Here is a 19114-nt window from a genome sequence, read left to right on the forward strand (position 1 = left end):
TGCACCTTCAGCACTTTGCTTGTAAATCTCCTCAGGTAAATATCCAAGTTCATCACTTACGAGTTCTGCTTTCCACATAACTGTAGGACACAACTCAGCTAGGCCTCTTGCCACTCACTATATAACAAAGACTACATTTTCTCCAGTTTCCAAAGATATGTTTCTTATTTCTTTCTGTGCCCTCCTTAGTAAAGTGGATTAAAAAACATAACTCCCCTATGCTATTTATAAGAAATTCATTTCAAGTATATAAATTCGTTGAAAGTTAAAAGATGGAGAAAAATATGGAACGTAAATATTAATTGAAAGAAAGGAGGAGTGGCAAATTTAATGTCAGATAGTGTAGTCTTTAGCACAAGGAAAATTGCTAGAGACAGAGAAAGATATAACAATGATATAATTCTTGAAATGATAAAACTACCAAAATGGAGAACAGAACATGTGTTACAAGAAATAAGGAGGGGTTGGATACGGGAGGGGAGTCACTGTGGCTATAATAGGTCACATGAGCGATCTGTATCTTGACTGTATCACTTTCAATATCCTAGTTGTGATATTGTACTATAGTTTTGTAAGATAGTACCATTTGGAGAAAGTCAGTAAAGTGTATAGGGATTTTTGTATTATTATTTCTTACAAGTGCATATGAATCTATAGTTATCTCAAAATACAAAATTTAATTTAAAAAAAAAGGTGCTATCATCTAGAACTATATAAAAAACATAAGCTCTTATTTTTTTCCAGAAAGATTTCTATTTTAAAATGAAAATCTGTGTGCTACACTATGTTTATTCTTGTGAGTCCCAAATCAGTTGGAACGATTTTAGCAATCCTTCAAATTTTTCATTTAAAAAAACTAATGCACACACACAAAATGTATTTGTGGGCAGGACATATTTACATGAGCATGTATACATGTAACTTTCTCCATCTTGTGGTTTTTCAGCGGAATTTTCACAAACAAGCAATGTACTCAAGGTCTTATATCCCAAAAGACCCCAAATCTCACAAATGTAGCCTTGCTCTCCAGTGACAATTCTTGGGCATTTGTTCTTATTGTTGAGGTACAAACATCTGCAGGTAATAATTTTCCTTTTGTATGGATAAAGAAATGTTTGTTTCTCATTTTTGTATTAGAATTTAAGGTTTGGTTATTCTAAGGAAATAATCACTTCTTGAACATCCACTTCCCTCTGTGAGCCAGGCTTGGTGTTATCACATACATCATTTTATTCAAACCAAGAATCCTATTAGATATATTTTTTTAACAAATAAAGTAATGAAGGTTGAAGAGTTGATGTAAATTGTCTAAGATTCCACAGATAGTCAGTGGCAAAGCTAGAATCTGATCCCAGGCCTGCATGGCTCCAAAGCTCAATACATTTTTGTGTGTATGTGTGTGAGGAAGATCAGCCCTGAGATAACATCCATGCCAATCCTCCTCTTTTTGCTGAGGAAGACCAGCCCTGAGCTAACATCTTCAATACATTTTTGCACAACACTTTGCTTCCATACCCTAACGTCACTCATAACAACGCTGAATTTGTGTCATATGAATCTATTTTCTTTAAAATTTTAAGCTTTCATTCAGTCTTGAGTCCATGCCTAGTTAATAAAGTTCCTAGCTGTGTCCTGAATAAAGATAAAGAAGCTGGGACTTTGAAGTCCAGACACTTAATTACATGCTGCTCATAACATGGCATACTATTGCTCAGTTAATTCACAATACCATTATTCAAGCATTTTTGTTAAGAATAAAAGAGTGACATGTAGCTGGCTGTGAATATATCTGTGATGCTGGGGTGTGTGTGTGTGTGTGTGTGTGTGTGTATTTATGTATGCATGTGTTGCTGGGGTGTGTGTGTGTCTGTGTGTGTGTGTATTTATGTATGCACGTGTTCAATCTTCTTGACACTGAATATTTGAAGGAAAAATATTATTCTGAAATTTTAGCTGATCTCCATTGTTCAAGGAACTCCTAAACTAACAATGTGATGCAAATATGAGTTAAGTTTCTTAAGTTAAAACATTTTTTTCTGAGTATTCCTGGCCTTATGTCAATGAACATATATACTATCAAGTTTTACGTGAGGTATGATGTGTAAAAGCATTTCCTAACAAATTTGCGCTCAAGTGTCTATGTTTGTGTAATTTTTATTATATACCCATTGTAAAAATAAGTACATGAATTATAATATTTTCTTCCATTCTTATATCCACTTGTTTTTCTTTCAGTGGGCACCACTCCCAGTATAGATGGGGACTGGAAACCACAAAACTGTTACAGTGTTCATTCTTTTGGAGTTAACAGAGGATACTACAGTTTCTGCCATTTTATTTATTGCATTTCTAGGAATCTATCTGGTCACTTTAATGGGCAATGTCAGCCTAATCAGGTGAATCAGAAGCAGCCCTCTCTTGTGTCTCCATTCTTTTCTCAGTCCTAAAGATGCACTCTACTGACGGGCAGCACAAAGACTTCTCTACCTGCCCGTCCTACCTCACAGCAGTCACTCTGTCCTATGGGACCATTACATTCATTTATGTGACACCCAAGTCCAGCTATTCAACTGAACAAAACAAAGTGGTGTCTGTGTTCTACACAGTGGTGATCCCCATGTTTAACCCTCTCATCTACAGTCTGAGGAACAAGGAGGTTAAAGAGACCATGAGAAACCTGATGGTTAGTACACATTGGTGGTTCTAAAGTAATCTGATTTTAATAATAAACACTGTATGATGAGGACCTTTTCTGCAGATGAATGGAATAAATTTCAGTGTACATTCATAGTATTCTAGACTTACAAATTTCATTGTGTTATTCTCAAGAGAATTTTCAGTTTAAAGAATAAATATGGATTCACTAAGATAGGAACATCTAGCAAAAAAAATTTGCTTTATCCTTACTTCACCCACCATTTCTTACACGTATAAGTACAAATCTTTTCAAATAAGTTCTGTGCTGTTCGAATGCCATCTTTGGAATTAACGGCTGGAAGCATCTGAAGCATTTTGAATGGGAAATAAAGAGTAGTGTTGCCATCCAAAATCTCATCATATTAGAGTTGGTGTCCATGCTGTACAGATGATATAAGGACTGAAATCAGTGATGCTGGTAGTTATAAAGCTTCTGTTGTCTTTTGATCTGAGCCTGACCAACAGGATTCCTCCCACAGTACCTGTGCAGGTGAGCCCTGTGAAACCAACTCAGAAGATATGGGAAAGCTCCATTTAGCTACTGGTTCTTCCCTTTCAGGAATACGTTACACAAAATACATTCAAGAGTCTCCAAAAGAGAGCCTACTAGGGACTAATGGCATGACCTGGCTCCTCTCTAGATGAAGAAATAAGGTTTCTTTTTTAGGTTGTTTCAATCTTGCCAAATGTATGCTGCATACTGCTATAACGTATGTTAAACTATTTCTTTCCCTCCTAGTTCTATTGCCTCTGATACTGACATTCTCAGATTTCTTGCACATAATTTCACTCGAACTTCTGGAACAACTCTGAAAATGCTCTCTGTAAACCAGACCTAGTTTCATTTATAGAATTAAAAATTTTTTGTATTATTACGGACCTCTTTGTGTTTCTTCTTCCAGTTGTTTTTTCCTATGTGAATATTTTATTAATAAAAAAGGGATAGTATTTTTAAGATGATTTTTTCCTTTAATAAAAATGTAAATATCAGATTAATCTTAGTACAAGTTATATTATGTGATTTTTGTATTTAATCATCAGCAATGATTCTACTGCCCAAAGTATTAAGTCCAGAGTGACATCAGCTTCATGGCTGTATGAGGTGCCCCTCCTTTTTGTCCCCTTTTTAAACAATTATGTGGGCATCCATCCACATACAAAAGTGCCTCAGGGGGAGTTGTGAGACCCAGCACCATATACCAAGGGATCTGGGAGGAGTCTCGCCCACCCATGTATCTAGTAATAGGTGGAAAGACCTCAGTATGGGTTGCAAAACCAGCAGGAGCCAGTGAACCTGCCTCAACCCCTCTCAGCCGTGATCAGCTGGAGAGTGCTGACTTGGGCAGAAACCCACAGATGAGAGAGATTTTGTAGAAGTCCAGCCTTCCAGAGGGGCGACTACAGCATGCTCTTAGAACAAAAATAATGTATGAGTTTGGATGCGTTGGAGACTATAAGAGGAACTTTGCCAGTGCCAGCCCTTCCCCAAGGTGTTGCTGGTTGGGGCTGAATTAGCTGCCAACCCATTTAAAAAGAGTTACTTAAGCAGGACCTCCATGACTGGGGGGACAGGAGGAGATCCGGAAACAGGCAGATACGAATATTAAAGGGATGCAGTTGAGCTGACTGTGCTCAGTACTTCAGTAGCAAGTCCACCCATGAGCCTCTGGGAGAACCTCATCTGAGGATCCCATCAGTGGGCCTGTGGGCACCCTCAATACCCCAGGTGGTACACCCACTTCTACCCCAATTCTGCAGCTAGCTTCTCGTGTGCTCTCCTGAGTACAGCGAGAGCAAGCTCTAGTAAATGGTGTGCTCTCAGAAAACCAGAACAGGGTCTGTAGGCAAGGAAGAAACCACAAACTTGAACTGTAGTGCTACCTTCTCGAAAACAAAAGAGAGGTTTTCAGCATCCAGCTTGGTGAGTTGTAAGAACCAGAGAAAACATAAAAACTCAAGAATTCTGTCTCAAGAGGGAGCAAAAAGTGTGGAGCAGGTGTGTCCATACAAGGTCAGAGAAAACCCCAGATATAACAGAAACAACAAAGAGTATATCCCAGCTGAAGGCAAGTAGTAAAGATACAGGAGGTGTCTGCTACTTCAAATGTGAAAGCAGCAACATAAAACCACAAGGAACATGAAGAATCAAGGAACTATGTCATCACCAAAAGATAAAAATAATCCTCCAAAAACCAAACTCAACGGCACAGAATATTGTGATCTAACTGATAAAGAATTCAAAAAAGCTGTTTTGAGGAAACTCAACAAGCTACAAGAAAACACAGAAAGACAATTCAATGAAATCAGGAAAAAAAGACATGAAAAAATAAGAAATTTAACAAAGAGATATATATCATATAAAAGAACCTAACACAAATCTGGAGCTGATGAATTTAGTGAATGAAACGAAAAACGCAATATAGAGGATCTATAACAGAGGCAAGCAAATAGTAGATAGAGTAAGTGATTTAGAGAATAGGAACTTTCAAATATCTCAATCAGAGGAGAACAAATTAAAAAGAATGAAAAAGAGCAAAGAAAGCCTATGTGATTTTTGGACTCCATCAAATGTACAAATGTTAGTTTTACTGAGTTACAGGGGTGAATTCTGATAAGAAATTTAACAAATTTTACATAAACTAGAGATTCATGTTTTCTTCTGATTGTAAATGGTTTTCCAGGTTCCCTGTATATATGTGAAAACTATTTCCTTAGTTTTTTCTATGAGGCTGTATTAGATCCACCAAAGGAATGCTTATTGCTTTTGTAAATCACAACTGCATAATTATGAAATCAAATGGTCACACTGACTGGCCAAAGGGAACATGGAGGGAAACACACAAAGAATCAAATTTTGAGTTGTTTACAGTGAAATTTACAATTAAATTGCACATGAAACTACAGAAATGTAGGAGCATTATATATAAATTTTTCATACTCTTTCCTGCTACATTCTCTTGATACAATGAAATCACTGAACTAGTCTTGAGATTAGATCTGGAATTACACTGGACTCTATTTTTTAGTGTAACATGGGATGGGGCAGAATTAGAGAAGGCTGTGTTCAAATCCAAGCTCTGTTTGTATTACATACATTTCTGCAAGTAATTTAATCTCCCTGATAACCATTTTTCTCCTCTGTAACACGGCCGTAAATACACCACCTTGCAGGGTGACGATGCTGTGCATAAGACTTATCAGATAATAAAAGTGCTCAGTACCTGCTAGTCCATTCCCATTTGCTAAAACATCACATGGTTTATAGACAACTTTTCCTACAGGTGCTCAGCAACACCTGCCTGCTCACAAGATGCCTGTTTAACACTGTCCTGCTCTTCTGCTTGGTTGGCTATGCCAAGTCCATCCCTGTTGGCACATTTATCCTTGGTGTGCAGTTTGCAGTCCTATTCTTGGTTTTCAGTTTGCTAGCCTCCTTTCAGTGCTGTTTTCTGTGTGCCAACTATGCCAGGAATAGGAAAACAACAATATTTATGTCTGTCCAATTTTACCCTTAGTATTTTCAGTACCTTCTGTCTGTTAGCCCCAATGCTAGTTGGTTATTAGTGGGTAGAGCACAATGTTCATGTAAATAGAAATATAAAATAAAATTACCACTTTATGCCAAAGAAGAATCACTTCCAACCTCTTAAAAAGAAGAAAAAAATAAGATTTATGAGGAACTCACAGCTCATGTACAGTTTTCTATAGTTCTTTCTATAAAGTCATTTAGGGATGTTTTTAAGGCACATTGTCCTTTCAATGCCTGTGTTGAGTTTACTCTATGTCTGAAATTACAAAGTCTCTTAGAACAATACAGTAGAGTCTTCTCTATTCCTTATGGCTGAAACTGAGTTCCATGTACATTCCAATGAGAGTTTTCTGAACAGCTGAGGCCGTTATCCCTTGACACTACTTGGAGTTTTTTCCCTTCCATTATATACCAAGAGGACTGTCCTCTGTGGACCTAGTACAATTCATTGTGGTGTTAACAAAGCATTGTTTTTGTTCTGACATGGCATTGTGATTATTCAGTGATGTTTGTTTATCTGAAAAATAAAATCTGGTAATTCAAGTTCAACTTGTTTAAATACATTTTGTAATGTGGTTGATTCCCTCAGGTATATTTTACTTCCTACTCAATACCATCTATTTTATAGTTCTGAAAATTTGCCACGTCCCACAGGTCTTCTGTCCTACATACAGAGCTAGGGAGAGGGCTATTATATGAAGCTGTTGCCCAGGCAATCAGTCAGAAAAAAACGTAGAAAAGAAAATGGACACACAAAATAATTGTGTGACTGCTTTCTCATGAAGTAACTCTTCTGTGGAAGTCCTTCTTGAACAGGAAAATTCACTGTAACTGAAATTCCCAAGTACTGCACTGTCACTTAAATTTTTTTTCTAATATTTCATTGTGAAATACTAAAAACATAAAATCCTGCTGAAACAATTATACTGTGAACATCTGTATGTCCACTACCTAGATTACTCTGAGTATCTACAATTGTATAATGAATTACTCCAAATCTTAGTGGCTTTAAACAAATATAGTCATATAGACAAGTCTCAGTAGGGTTAACAGAGATATTGAATATCTTGTTCACTTTCATGTCTGGTCATTGATGCTGTCTGTCATCTGAGACCTTAAATGGGTATTTAGCCTTTCACTGTGGGCATAGTGACTGGGTTCCATGGGTTAGCATTCTACGAGAACCAAGTGGATGCCATATCAACTTTCATGCCCTTGATGGGGAATTTTATGTGTCAACTTGACTGGGCTAACAGATGCCCAGCTAGCTGGTAAAGCATGATTTCTGGTTGTGTCTATGAGGGTGTTTCAGGAAAAGATTAGAATTTGAATCAATAGACTGAGTAAAGAAGATCTGCTCTCACCAACGTGGGTGAGCATCATCCAATTCATTCAGGGCCCGAATAGAACACAAAGGCTGAGGAAGGGGGAATTCTCTCTCTTTTTTTGAACTTGGAGGTCCATCATCTCATGTTCTAGGACATCAGAAGCTCTGTTCATGGGACTTCAGACTCAGAGACTTATGCCACCAGCCCCTCTGTTTCTCAGGCCTTTCGCCTCAGATTAATGGGAGTTACATCACTGGCTCCTTTGGTTCTCATGCCTTCAGACTTGGACTGAATTATACCACTGGCTTTTCTGGTTCTCCAGCTTGTAGACAATAGATGGTGGGACTTCCCATACTCCAAAATCATGTGAGCCAATTCCTATAATAAATCTCCTCTTATATGCATTTCTATATAACCTATTGGTTCTGTTTCTCTGGAGAAGACTAACTAATGCAATGCCTTACCTAACTTGCACTGCATTCTTTTGTTCAGGCCACCTTAAAGCAGTGCTCAGGTTCTAGGAGAGGGAAATAGATTTCATCTTTTGATGGGACAGAGACAAAGTCCTAGAAGAGTGTGTGGGATTATAATTATTGCTGTTGTCATTTTTGGAAAATACATCATGCCACTCACTAAGATTTTTCTGTATTTGCTTTATCACATATCTCTTTGTATGTTATCCATCCATTACTCTATCTTATTTTATGATCACATCAAAGGAAATTGCAGATATCAGTATACTTCATAAATACTTCTGTACATGTATCAATAACTAGAGTTCAATACTCTTAAGTGTTTTATTCTATGTAATTTTCTGAAAATTTACATAAACTGAAATTCTCAAATCTTGTGTTCAATCATTATGTATTGATAAATACATTAACTTGTGTAACTCAATCACCTCTCATCATCTAGAATATAATCGTCATCCCAGGAACTTCCCCCATACCCATCCTTAGTCAGTGCTAGCTCCCACCATAAAGGCATCCATTGCTCTAATTATTTTTTCACCATGACTTAGTTTTTCAATTTCCAAAATTTCATGTAAGTAGAATCATATAGTATGTTCTTTGTTTTTGCAAGGTTTCTTTTAGTAAGCTCAATGTTTTTAAAATGTATTTATATTGTTGAGTATGTCAATGGTTTATTTCCCTTTATTACTTAATAGTATTTCATTGTGTGAATATAACAGTTTGCTTAACTATACTTCTAAGAAAGAAAACCTGAAATGTTTCCAGTTTGTGAGTATTAATAATAAATCTGGATTAGGGTTGAAATTAATGACCCAGAGAATAAAAAAACAATAAGGAAAGTCATTGAAACCAAAAGCTGGTTCTTTGAAAAGATCAACAACACTGATAAGCCTTTAGCTAAATAGACCAAGAAAAAAAAAGAGAAGAAAGGTAAAACTATGGAGACAGTAAAAAGATCTGTGGATATTAGGGGTGGGGTTGGGGATGAATAGGTGGAGCACAGAAGATTTTTAAGGCACTAAAAATACTCTTTATGATGCTATAATGATGGCTATATGTCATTATACATTTGTCCAAACCAATAGAATGTACAACACCACTGTGAACCTTAATGTAAACTATGGACTTCAGGTGATCATGATGTCTCAATGTAGGTTCACTATTTGTAGCAAATGTACCACTCTGGTGGGGGATGTTGATAGTGTTGGAGTCTATGCATGTGTAGTGCCAGAGAGTACACGGGAAATCTCTGTAACTTCCTCCCAATTTTGCTGAAAACTAAACCTGCTCTAAAAAAATAAAGTCTTAAGAAAAAGAGAGAGAAAAGACTCAAAGAGCTAGAATCAGAAATGAAAGAGATGACATTAATACCATCCTACTGAAATAAAAAGATTAGAAAAGAAGACTGAAAAATCATATGCCAATTGATTAGATAACTTAGATGAAATGGACAAATTCTTAGGAAGTCGCAAGATACCAAAACTGACTCAAGAAGAAATAGACAATGTGGATCAACTTAAAACAAGTAACGAGACTGAATTAGTAATCTTAAAAAAAAAAAAAAAAAACTACCCATAGAGAAAAGCCCAGGCACAAATGGCTTCACTGCTGAATTCTACTAAACACTTAAAGAGTTAATACCTATTACTCACAAACTCTTCTAAGTCAGAGGGAATGGAATACTTCCCAACTCATTCTATGAGGCCATTATTACCCTGACACTAAAACCATACAAAGATATCAGAAAGAAGGAAATTACCCATATGAGTATGTATGCAAAAATCCTCAACATAATACCAGCAAAGTGATTGCAGCAACCTGCAAAATGAATTATGTACATGACTAAACAGGATTTATTCCAGGAAAACAAGGTTGGTTTAACATCTGGCAATTAATTACGTTGATTATATATACACACACACACCATATATATATATATATATATATATATATATATATATACACACACATATATATATGTAGTAATAAAAACCATATGATCATCTTAATATAGGTAGAAAAAGCATTCCACAAAATTCAACACCACTCATGCTAAAATCACTCAACAAACTATTAATAGAAAGGAACTTCTTGAGCCTAATAAAAGGCATCTATGAAAGACCCATAGCTAGCTTCATACTTAATGGCCAAAGACTGGATGCTTTCCCCTTAATATCAGGAATAAAGAAAGGATGTCTGCTCTTGCCATTCGTATTCAACATTGTTCTCAAAGTTCTACCCAGGGCATTAGGGAGAAAATGAAATAAAAGTCATCCATATTGGTAAGGAAGAAGTACAACTACCTCTATTTGCAGACAACATGATGTTGTACGTAAAAAATAAATACATATAGGAAAATATAGAAATACATGAAAAACTATAAGAACTAATAAACGAGTTCAGCAAGTTTGTAGGATACAAGATAAATATAAAAATAAATTGTATTTCTTTGCATTACCCATAAACATTCCAAAAATGAAATTAAGAAAACAATTTCGTTTACCATAGCACCAAAAAGAGTAAAATATTTGGGAATAAATTTAACAAAAGAAGTGCAAAACTTATACTCTGAAAATTACAAACATTGCTGAAAGAAAGGAAAGAAAACTTAAATAAAAGAAAAAAACTCCCATGTTCATGGATCCATAAAATTTAGATGGTACTATTTCCCAAATAGACCTACATATTTAATACAATCGCCTTCAGAATCCCCGCTCACTTCTTTGTAGAAACTGACAAGACGATTTTAAAATTTATATTGAAATGCAAGAGATGCAGAATAGTCAAAACAATCTTGGGAAACAAGAATAGAGTAGGAGCAGTCAAACTTCCCAATTTCAACAGTTACTACAAAGCAACAGTAATCAAGACAGTGTGTACTGGCATAATGATAGACAGATAGAACAATGGAATATAATTGAGAGTTCAAAACAAATCCATGTGTTTATGAGCAACAGATTTTCAACAAAGATGCCAAGAACATTCAATGAGTAAAGAACAGTGCTCTCAATAAATGGTGCTGGGTCAATTGGATATCCACATGTAAAAGAGTAAGTTTGAACTCTTACCTCATACCATGTGCAAAAATTAATTCACATGGATCAAAGTCCTAAATGTAAGAGCTAATACTATAAAGCTCTTAGAAGAAAGCATAGGGATGTCTTCATGATCTCGGATTTAGTAATGGATACTTAGTTATGACATCGAAAGCAAGAGCAACAAAAGAAAAAGGGATAAATTAGACTTCATTAAACTTAAAATTTTTGTGCATCAAAAGAAACTATCAAGAAAGTGAAGCAACAACGCACGGGATGGGAAAAAATATTTGCATATCATATATCTGATTAGGGGATTGTATCCAGAATTATAAAGAGCACTGACAATTCAATACAAATAACCCAATTAAAAGATGGGCAAAAGACTCAAATAGACTTTTTCCAAATTATGTATACAGATGACCAGTAAGTGTATGAAAAGATGCTTATGTCATTAGACATCGTAGAAATGAAATTCAAACCACATTGATAGTCCACTTCACACCCACTATAACCATGTAGACAATAACCCCAAAATTTCTTGACCTCCCTACACCAGCAATCAACCTGCCCAGAGATTCCAGAAGCCTCTACCAACTCTATCTCCCAAGGGGGAATCAGACAGCTGTGGGTATTGTCTGCTTGCTCTGTGCTGGGGGAGGTAAGGAGGGTATCCACCAGCCCAAGCTGCCGCCTTCATTCTCTTCTGGGCAGCTAGGCTGTACAGGATCTGTCAGAGCTTCAAGACTTTGGGAGACAGATGTTAGCTCTTTGGGAAGCTCTGGAGAAGTTGGGGCACTGGGCTCACGAATCAACTCTTTTCTTCTCCAATGGGAAGCTGCAAGCTGGGATATTTTGTCCTTTCTGCTCTGTACCGGGCAGGCGGAAGAATCAATGGTGTCTACCAATCCAAGCCGCTGTCTTGTTTCTGCCCCCAATGGCTAGACTGTGACTGACCTATCAGAGTGCCAAGACTGGCAAGACAGAAGCCAGGCCTCTGGGGAGACCCCTCAGAAAATTGGGGTGCTGTGTGCCCGAAACAACTCCCTCCCTTCTCTGAGTGAGACTGGGAGCTAGGGGGTCCCTTCCTGATCCTATGGCGCTGTGTCAGGGGCAGCACCTCTGATGACAGGTTGTCCCGAATCTCCCTACCAGCTTCTGGTGAATCTGGTTTTTCGTTTTCCCAGGAAGCAGGAGCCTTTCAATTAGTTTCTAATTTCTAACAAAAATAATTTGTCTATGAAGTGTTGCCGAATTGGTGTGTCGAATTGGTGTGTTTGGGGCGGGGCTGGGGGGGAGTGGTAAAGAGGATCTGTGCTTCCGACTCTGATGTGTTGCTGACATGGCTATGCAGGGTTTTGTTTTGTTTTTTAACCTTTTCTGAAGTAAAATAAACACATCCATTTAAAGTGTAGATTTGCCTATTGTATACAGTTATGAAACCACAACCACAATCAAGCAATGATTCCTTTGCCTTCCCAGTGATTCCTTCTGCCCCTTTGCAATCCTTCTTCTCTCTGTCCCTGGCCCCAGGCAACTAGTGATTTCCTTTCTGACAATACAGATCAGTCTGCTTTTTTGTAATTTTATAAAATGAGAATGATACAGTGTATGCACACAATTTCATCTGACTTCTCTCTCAGCATAATTATTTTGAGATTCCTTCATAATGTATCTGCTGTTTTTTTTTTCTTTCTATTGCTGAGTAGCATTAATTATATAAATATACCAGTTTTTTATCCACTTGCCAGTTGGTGGTCATTGGGGTTGTTTCCAGTATTGGGCTATTGTGAATGGAGCTGCTATGAACATAGGAGTCATTTCTTTTTCTTTTTCTTTCTCATGTGATGAGAACTTTTAAGATTTACTATGTTAACTTACAAATATACAGTACAGTTTTATTACCTATAGTCACCATGCTGTACATTACATCCCCATGACTTATTCATAATATAGTGGAAGTTTGTACCTTTTGACCACATTCACCCTTTCCACCCACCCTCTACCTCTGGCAACATATAAGACATTTCTCTGTAGATATGTATGTCCGTTTGTCTTAGGTAAATGCTTAGGAGTGTAATTGCTAGGAGATATGGTGTATAATTTCTGGGAAATATGACCTTTCCTCATGCATGCATCCAGAGAGAGAGAATGAGCTCTCCGGTGTGTCTTCCCATAAGGGCACTAATCCTGTCAGACCAGAGTCTCCATCCTCATGACCTCATTTAACCCTAATTACCTCCCAAAGCCCCATATACTCCAAATACTGTCACCTTGGGGATTAGGAGTTCCACATACAAATTTTGGGGGTACCCAAACATTCAGTTCACAACAATCAGTATATCCTTTTATTTTTTACTTTTTTGGTTTGTAGTTTTTGTGTAATGTTTGAGAAATCTTTGCCTATCCCAAAATGCAACAATTTTCTCCTATATTTACCTCTAGAAATTTTATTGTTCTATCTTTTGCATTTATGCTATGATACATTTTGATTTAATTTTCATATATAGTGTAAGTAAAATTGGTATTATTTTTTTCCATGTGGATATGCAGTTGTTCCAGTAACATTTGTTGAGAACACTTTCTTTCCTCATTGAATTGTCTTTAACATTTTTCTAAAATCAAGTGACAATATACTATATATTTGTGTCTATTTTTGGACTATCTTTTGTGCTCCTTTGAGCTGTATGTCTTTCATTTCACCAGTATAACACTGTCTTGATTATGGCAGGTTTAGGCCAAGTCTTGAAATCATGTATTGCAAATACTTCAACTTTGTTCTTCCTTTCTAAAATTGTTTTTCTTATTCTAGACAGTATTCATATCTATATAAATTTTAGATTTTGTGTATCAAGTCTGCAAAAGTCCTACTGTATTTTCACTGGTATTTCATTTAATATATAGGTTAGTTTTTGAAGAATTATCATAGGTATATAGATATCAATGTCCTCATAAAATAGGTGGTCATAAGATATTTTCAATAATTAAAGCACAATAATTAAATGTAAAATGTATATTACATAAAATTTCAAAGTTTAACAAAACACAAAATCAAAATATAATTATACTGAAAGAACGGAAGTAGTGGAAGATACACGAGTGTGTGTGTGTGCGTTAATGTGAATGGTGGAGGAGTGCAGAATGTCAATAGGTGAATATATAAAAATTCTGAATCCATAAAGAATGGTATAAGCTATAGAAATCCAAATTTTAAGCTCCAAGGTATTTAATTCAGCCTTGATTAAAATTAAATTACAACCAGAGGACTTAAATTAACAGCTGGAAACTTGAAAGATTAAGAAACTGAATTTTTAAGTAACATAGACTGAGATGAGGATGAACTGAGCTAGCCATTACATCTTGTTTTATAGGTATGAATAAAATGTTGGAAAATATATATGATCATTAATTAAAGAAACTAAAATCATGTTTTTTGGAGGGTAAGGTTTATGTTTATTCTCTACTTTCGTAGAATAAAATTGAGTAGCTTATTTGTAATAAACTTGCACGTGAGATTCCACTTGAGCTCTACTTGTTTAACGCAGTATATCTTTCTAACTTGATACCACCACATTCCATTGTTTGTTAATTGTGAGAAATTAGAGATGCTTAATTTTTATATTATATTTGCAATAAAATACTGAATTAAAATTTATTCTCTTTCTTGATATTTAACCCATTGATATTCTGTTCTGACCTTGTTATAAGAAATTCAAGAAAAATATCAGTAATCCTCTCAGAGTTGGAAAAACCACTGGTTTTCTTCTTGTATTAATTATGTTCAACTCAAATAAAAAGGAAAAAATAGCAGAAACCCCAGTTTTCTTGAGTAAAGCATATTATTTTACAGATACTGAGGTGTCTCAATCATGAAATAGTTTAAAGAGTCAAATGTGGTTACCTGCAAGAAGTCAGACTTTGGAACTGTAAAGGATGGAGCAATGGACTGTTGTTTTCTCATATGAGCCATTTTAACCAAATGCGTGATATTCTTTGATAGTGCTAAAAATGACAAAAATGAATATGAAATTCTTTTAATAAATAACTCAGTCTGGCTGTTGTGTGGACAGTCAACCATGCATATAGGAAAATCAATTAGGACAGCTATTACATTGCTGAGATGGAGAGAAGTAGACATATTTGATAGGAATTTGGAGATAAAATCAACAGAAGATGGTCATTGGTGAACACATGAGAGGAAATTAGAATCCTGAATACTGGCCTGGTGCTCAGGGCCAGACTGTAGGCCCAATCAGTCTTAGGGAATTAGGCAGAGTGTTGAAGGTGGGGAGAGGAAACTGTGAATCAGGGACTAGTTGAGAACCAGTGGTCATCCCTTAACACTTACGTCTTCAAGTTGACTAGACAATAGCAGTAGTGAGGAGTACACATTCTAGGATTCAGCCTGAAATGAATTTTAAACCTGGATTTAATTTAACCAGTTGAGCACATTTTGACAAGTATCTCTAACTAAGCCTCCATTCCCTCTATGTGAAACTAGGATAATAAGAATACTTAGCTCACCCAATTGCTGTGAGGATTAAATGAGAAAATGTCAGTCAAGTGTTAAGTGCAGCGCTTGGCAAAGTGTTAGGCCCGAATGAAAGTTCGTTGGTATTATTAGTGGAAAATCCACCCAGGAGAGCATCAGAAGAATGAGACAGGACTTTCTATAATTAGAATTAGCAAGAGAATTAGATTGTCTTCAGGTTGAAGATAACTCTGTCCACCATCATCTATCTGGTCAAATAAGCCACTAGCCAGTCATCAACCCTTTGAGGCATGTAGAGTAAGCCTGATCAGAAAGTCATCCAAACTACTTTTGACTTCCCAGTTCTCTATCCATACAACTTGAAAATATACATGTATATATGTCTTAAATAATTGTGTTATTTAAAATTCAACTTTACATGGCATTATATCCCATTCCCTAAGACACCTAATTGAGTGCTTACATATATCACATAAAACACTTATGAAATGAACACATGTAGAGTGAAAGAAGCTAAGGTTACTCTTTTATATGTGAACTTTAGTATTCCTTAACCTGAAATATCAAAGTAAACTTAGAACCAATATCTAGCTATGAGATATTATATTGTACTATACTCCCAATAATTATCACATGAAAGTCACCAACACTTAGACAAAAAGGAAAAAACTGATCACTTGAGAATTGACAGAACCCTTAAAAATTAGTTATGTTTGTGTGAAGTGAACTGCTCAATATTCGCTTGAGAATGTGTAAAGATCGCTGGTGATTTTGAATGCACATTTGAATCTCTAGAATCTTCAGAGATTTATCCTCAAAGGCAAACAATAATAAGATAGCATAGCTGCTATATAACAACAATGACTTTGAATTTATTGCTGTAAGATGAATGAATTCTTATTTCAAGAGGTAAGTTTTGGCTTTTGTGAGTTAATCTGATGTGTTGATTTTCATTTACCATTTGAGAAGACTTTATTCTCTAAAGTTGTATCTGTACTCACAGTCATAGTTGAGAAACAGGACAAATGTAATCCAGGGTCAGCTAGCAAGTAACCCTAGCTAAATTAGCCTGAGTTTCTACAGTTTATTTAGTGTGTATAATTCAAGATACGAGGATTCCTCATTTTTCCACCCATAAGACCAGAAACTCACATGGTCTTTCACACTACCTATTACTTGGCACTCAGCCTTAATGGTAATAAATTGACTAGCTTTGAGATGCTTTGGGGACTTACTGTTAGTAAACATCTTGTAGAAAGACTTCTTTTGTTTATTGTTCTGAATACTTTAGCTTACAGGCAACCAGATACTTTGGACAAAGTCGAGAATATAAAGTCAGAAAACTTGGAGATGAGGTTCAACCTGGCCACTCGCTGGGTCAACCTGGGTAAACTTAACTTTTTAGACAGGAACTTTATTCAGCTCTATGTTATGTTGAAACCAATATTATTTCATTCTGTAATATTCCAATTACAAAACATTGTTACATTAGGAAATGATTTGATTTGTTTGAATAAATGTAGTTTACTTATGTCCTAGATATTAATCATATACAACTAAAATTGTATTTCTCCTTTTAAAAATGGTCTTGATTTACTGACAGAAATTGTAAACTTTGTGGTTAACAAGGAAACTCTTTTAAACATCAGCTGTCACAAAGTAGACACGGTAATTTGTTATCCTCCCATTTCCATGAGAATTGACTTCATCATAAGTACTATTTAATTTCACTTATAGCATAGTTACTAAAGAAATTGACTGGATTCAAACTGCTTGGGATTTCACCACTTGCTATGTAAACTTAGGCAAATTATTTAACATTTTATAAATCAGATTTCCAGTCTATAAATAAAATAAAACACTGACTATTATTTCATATAAATTAAATAGACCCAATATATAAAATTCTTAACATTGCGTCCTCCATTTATTAAGCATTAAATAAATGTTAGCTATTATTGTCTCCATTACATAATCCTATATTTATGCATTTTTTTCTTCTTGTTATCCTTAGCATTCCTTTTTGTTATTCTCATAAGTCTTATGTTTTTAATCTTTAGCTTTAAAGCCACTTTAAATACATTTTATAGGAATGTAATATAGAGAAAAAAACGTACACATTATTTCAAACAGATTTTCTAGTGCTTTTGCTGAAAATTTATACAATATAGAATATTCATTATACATAAAAGTATAAACTTTTTTCTCTAAAAATGTAAGTAAAATAAAAAACATAAATTTTTTAATCTAAAGCCAAAAAAAGCATTCTAAACTAAACAGAATAATTTATTTGTTTATAAGCTCTATGTGTTAACAAAAATGAAACAATCAAATTTATAATTTATTTAATGTAGTCTTTCATCACAGGCTCATTTTGGTAGCAGCTATGCTGTATCATGGATGTCCTGGTGGAGGGGAACCACACTGAAGTGACAGAGTTCATTTTATTGGGCTTAACTGACGACCCGATCCTTCGAGTCATTCTCTTCATGGTCATCCTGTGTATCTACCTGGTGACCATATCTGGCAATCTCAGCACAATCATTCTTATCAGAATCTCTTCTCAGCTCCATCATCCTATGTATTTTTTTCTGAGCCACTTGGCTTTTGCTGACATAGGTTATTCATCTTCCGTCACACCCAATATGCTTGTAAACTTCCTGGTGGAGAGGAATACCATCTCCTATTTGGGATGTGCTGTCCAGATGGGTTCTGCTGCTTTCTTTGGGACAGTGGAGTGCTTCCTTCTAGCTGTCATGGCATATGATCGCTTTATGGCTATCTGCAGCCCACTGCTTTATTCCACCAAAATGTCTACACAAGTCTGTGTCCAGTTACTCATTGTGGCTTACATAGGTGGTTTTCTCAATGCTTGCTCTTTTACTATTTGCTTCTATTCTTTCCTCTTCTGTGGACCAAATCGAGTCAATCATTTTTTCTGTGATTTTGCTCCTTTAGTTGAACTCTCCTGTTATGATGTCAATATCCCCACAGTTGTCCCCTCTTTTACCTCTGGCTCCATCCTTGTGGTCACTGTGTTTGTCATAGCCGTCTCCTACATCTACATCCTCATCACCATCCTGAAGATGTGCTCCACTGAGGGGCGCCACAAGGCCTTCTCCACCTGTGCCTCGCACCTCACAGCGGTCACTCTGTACTATGGGACCATCACATTCATTTATGTGATGCCCAAGTCCAGCTACTCAACTGACCAGAACAAGGTGGTGTCTGTGTTCTACATGGTGGTGATCCCCATGTTGAACCCCCTCATCTACAGTCTCAGGAACAATGAGATTAAGGGGGCTCTGAAGAGAGAGCTTGCTAGAAAAATGTTCTCTTAGTGAAGCCTATTATTTTGTAGAATTTGAGATAATAATATACCATAAATATTATAATAAATGGACAAAGAGTGCCTGTGGTCAAAACATTTATGTCCGTATGTCATTAGCCAGTGTGGAAGCTTTTAGTAAAGGTATGGGGTGGATTTTCTGATATCAAATTGTAAGTCAGAGCCCCATAGTTACTTACATTTTATAAAATTAAACTAAATTTATAATTAG

General features: G+C 35.9%; 1 protein-coding gene across 2 annotated transcripts; it reads left to right on the forward strand.

The window, feature by feature from the left end:
* The first annotated feature begins 2256 nt into the window (after nt 1-2256).
* On the forward strand, nt 2257-18895 carry LOC101406343 (olfactory receptor 5P76). 2 transcript variants are annotated; one of them, XM_087433988.1, is made up of 2 exons: nt 2257-2396; nt 18091-18895. In XM_087433988.1, exons 1-2 carry the CDS (start codon nt 2257-2259, stop codon nt 18893-18895), a joined length of 945 nt encoding a protein of 314 aa, XP_087290114.1. The 2 variants fall into 2 exon arrangements, with proteins under 2 accessions (XP_087290114.1, XP_004418447.2); XM_004418390.2 differs by lacking the exon at nt 2257-2396 and having other exon boundaries at nt 17914-18895.
* Nucleotides 18896-19114: the final 219 nt, after the last annotated feature.

Source organism: Ceratotherium simum, chromosome 7, assembly GCF_057802395.1.
Source record: "Ceratotherium simum simum isolate JZ-2026a chromosome 7, ASM5780239v1, whole genome shotgun sequence".
NCBI classification, from domain to species: Eukaryota; Metazoa; Chordata; class Mammalia; order Perissodactyla; family Rhinocerotidae; genus Ceratotherium; species Ceratotherium simum.

Bases quoted from the DNA above. Each gene is read 5' to 3' on its own strand.
- LOC101406343 (XM_087433988.1), top strand. From the start codon at position 2,257: ATGGGGACTGGAAACCACAAAACTGTTACAGTGTTCATTCTTTTGGAG. The intron at 2,397-18,090 runs GTGAATCAGAAG...TGGCAATCTCAG, and splicing joins GGCAATGTCAGCCTAATCAG to CACAATCATTCTTATCAGAA.